Source organism: Microtus ochrogaster, chromosome 4 (genome assembly GCF_000317375.1).
Source record: "Microtus ochrogaster isolate Prairie Vole_2 chromosome 4, MicOch1.0, whole genome shotgun sequence".
Taxonomy (NCBI): Eukaryota; Metazoa; Chordata; class Mammalia; order Rodentia; family Cricetidae; genus Microtus; species Microtus ochrogaster.
In genome coordinates this window covers 16,850,945-16,853,954 of record NC_022011.1, presented here as the reverse complement: position 1 = coordinate 16,853,954, position 3,010 = coordinate 16,850,945, and the positions used below count along the sequence as shown (strand labels likewise).

At 52.2% G+C, this 3,010-nt stretch overlaps 1 protein-coding gene across 1 annotated transcript in view; it reads right to left on the bottom strand.

Moving 5' to 3' along the window:
- Window positions 1–716: 716 nt before the first annotated feature.
- Window positions 717–3,010, bottom strand: part of Clec18c (C-type lectin domain family 18 member C) — a 10,749-nt gene continuing 8,455 nt past the window's right edge. The window contains exons 10-12 of the mRNA XM_026778726.1: window positions 2,632–2,728; window positions 1,602–1,693; window positions 717–1,104 (exon numbers count right to left, since the gene is read on the bottom strand). Coding sequence (XP_026634527.1) covers window positions 1,067–1,104; window positions 1,602–1,693; window positions 2,632–2,728 — 227 coding nt within the window. The 3' untranslated portion in view covers window positions 717–1,066. The remainder of the gene's footprint in view (window positions 1,105–1,601; window positions 1,694–2,631; window positions 2,729–3,010) is intronic.

Genomic DNA, 3,010 nt, shown 5'->3' with positions numbered 1-3,010 from the left:
CTAGCTCTGTAGACCAGGCTGGTCTCGAACTCACAGAGATCCGCCTGCCTCTGCCTCCCGAGTGCTGGGATTAAAGGCGTGCGCCACCATCGCCCGGCGGTATAGTTCTTTTTTAACCTTGCTGCTTGAGGCACAATGTTGGGAGCTGCTAGGAAAAAAAGAAAAGACAAGAAGGAGAAGAGGAGGAGGAGGACAAGGAGGAAGAAGAGGAGGAAGAAGAGGAGAAAGAAGATGAGGAAGAAGAGGAGGAAGAGGAGGAGGAGAAGAGCAGGAAGAAGAGGAGGAGGAGTTCCTGAAGGCAAACAATTGAGTCTCTAAGTTACCAGGGAGCCTGAAAACGCCCAGAGTGTGGCTTAGGTCCTGAGGGTGAGCTGAAAGAGACCGAGGACTCTGAAGCACCAGCCCCTCTGGTCGTCTCAGGAATATCTTCTCCACCATCTGAATGCCCCTTCAAGGCCAGCAGTTGGCTAGGCATGATGGTGCATCCCTAAAGTTCCAGTACCCCGGAAGCTACGGAAGGAGGCTTGTCATGAGTTGGAGTCCAGCCTGGGCTACACGTGAATTTGAGGTCAGTCAGAAATTGGCAAGCACAACAAAACAGTAACTGCAACAACAATATAAAAACAAAATACACACAGGAAAAAAAGAAAAATAAATTGACCAATCACAAAGGCAGCTGATTCAGAATGTCATTTAATTCTTTGTAAAGCTTCTGATCTGGGAAATTCCAGCTGCCCAAGGGAGTTTGGTCCAGATGGAGCAGAACATCTTCTGGCTACTGGCTCTGGTTTTTGCTTCAAGGATCCATGGAAACCTATCTTTCCACTCAAAAGCAGGCTGAGGGTCCCTGGCTTTTCTCTTCCTATGCTAGGCTTCTTTAGGATCCCATGTTCATTTCTCACGGGCTTCAGTGCTACCCTTACCCAATGTCCAGCATTGTGCAAGTTCTGAGACCTCTGCAGATGTTGGACCTTCAATCCCAGCCAGGCCCTTGTTTCACACAGGTGAACAGGCAGGCAAACTGACTCGTGCACTCAGGGATGGCAGAAGAGCTGCTTGGCCAGGCTCAGGGCCCTGGCTCCCACAGGGAAATGTGCTTCTGAGCTGGAACGGAAGCATAACAGAGTGAATCCGCCTGAGGGGGCTCGGCTGTACTCACCCAGAAGTAGCCATGGCTGTGTTCTCTTGGGGAACTCCAAATTCTAATAGGTTCATGCTGGCAATTGTGATGGTCCAGGGTCACTTCTGTCCCTCCCGCATAGATTATCGGGCTGTCCGCAATTAGGGCACAGTAGGGAATCTGACAGATCCCCAGGTGATAGCTTTTTATGATAGGAGGAGAGGAACCCTGGAGAACTCCCTAGCAAGATGTGGGTCCAGTCCTGTTTCTCTGCAGGGGCACGGCTCGCAATGCTGGGCCATCATCGTCCTCTCAGCCTCAGACAGCTGTAAATACAAGGCCCTGAGCAGGAAACTCTCTCTGACTCTGTGCACCCAGAAACACTATATTCCTAGGACTTGGATGTCCAAGCAACAGAGAGCAGACCATTAGCACACCAGGGGACAGGTTCAAGGGAGGAAAGCCGAGACCATGGTCTCACCAAACTGGCATATGTAACGGTTTCGAGTTTTACAACGTTGGTCGTTCCAGTTGAAGGCAGCAGATGCCTGCATCTCCACACAGTTTCCGAACCTGTGGGGCCAGAATAAAGACTGCTTGGGGAGAGGAATGAAATTAGGAATTGACCAGAGTGGTCAACCCTGCACCCCTTCAGGACACCCGCATCTGTGAGACCCAGGGGCTGCTGGGAGCCAGTGCCACTCTGTTCCCTGCACACCGCAACTCTCCACAGGGAGACTGGGAGGCCCCTGTAACTCCCCACCCAGCCCGGTCCAGCACTTAGCCACGGCGGGAATAGACAGGCCCTCATCCTTCCGCCACCAAGAGAATATTTGCTGGCCGTTCAGTCAGGCGTGGCTGCAATGGGGATGTGCTGGGAGAGAGATCTGGAGTCCTGGATGACTCCAGATGTAGACTCACCACCTCTATCCCTATTATGGCACTACTGGGCTTTGAAGACCAGGGCAATGCCACATAGCCAGAATGCTCTCTGTACAGGACAGCTGGTGGAGGTAGGCATGACGAATGCAGACAGGTGGATGCCAGAAATGATGAATTGATGCAGGCAGTAGACAGGTAAGGGAGTGGGCTACAGGTAGTCAGTGCAAATAACAATGATACATGGATGGAATTTTTTTTTTCGAGACAGGGTTTCTCTGTGTAGCTTTTTGGAGCCTGTCCTGGAACTCACTCTGTAGACCAGGCTGGCCTCAAACTCACAGAGATTCGCCTGCCTCTGCCTCCTGAATGCTGGGATTAAAGGTGTGAGCCACCACCCAGCTGGATGGAAACTTCTTGAGTCCCCTCTTCCATGTAATGTACCTCTGTGCCTTCCTGACCTCAGCCCTGTGTCTGCATCAGCGGGGTCCAGGCTTCCCTGGCACCTAAAACCAGGTAAGGTCCAGACCTTTACAGGCTGGGTGAAGGTTCCTCAGGGGCATCTGAAGCTCAGACATAACCAAGTGGGAAGTGGGCCCAGGGGAGGGGATAAGCATCCTAGCTAGACTCACCCCTGGTTGTCAGGCTGCCCAAAGGCAAAACTGGTGAAGGACTGGTGTTCTCCAGTAGTCCAGCGGAAGGAGTCCTTAGATGCCTTGTAGGTGAGGCCTGGGCCAGGATAGCCAAGGTTGCCCATCGTCTGAGAGTCCAGAAGCCTGCTGCCTAGTACCTTTCAACCTCCCAGGTGTTAAGCCTCTCTTTCCAGAACTCTCCCCCAACTGTGGTTCTTCCCTTCCTGCGGCCCTCTTCCCAGGGAAGGGGACTGTCCTGACTACTGACCTGCTCCATGCTCCAAACCCTTGCCATTCCCTTGCTATCTGTTAGTGGGTGGTGGGGGCTGCCATAGTCCATGTTCTCCTAGGGTTTTGTAGAACTTTTTTTTTTTTTTTT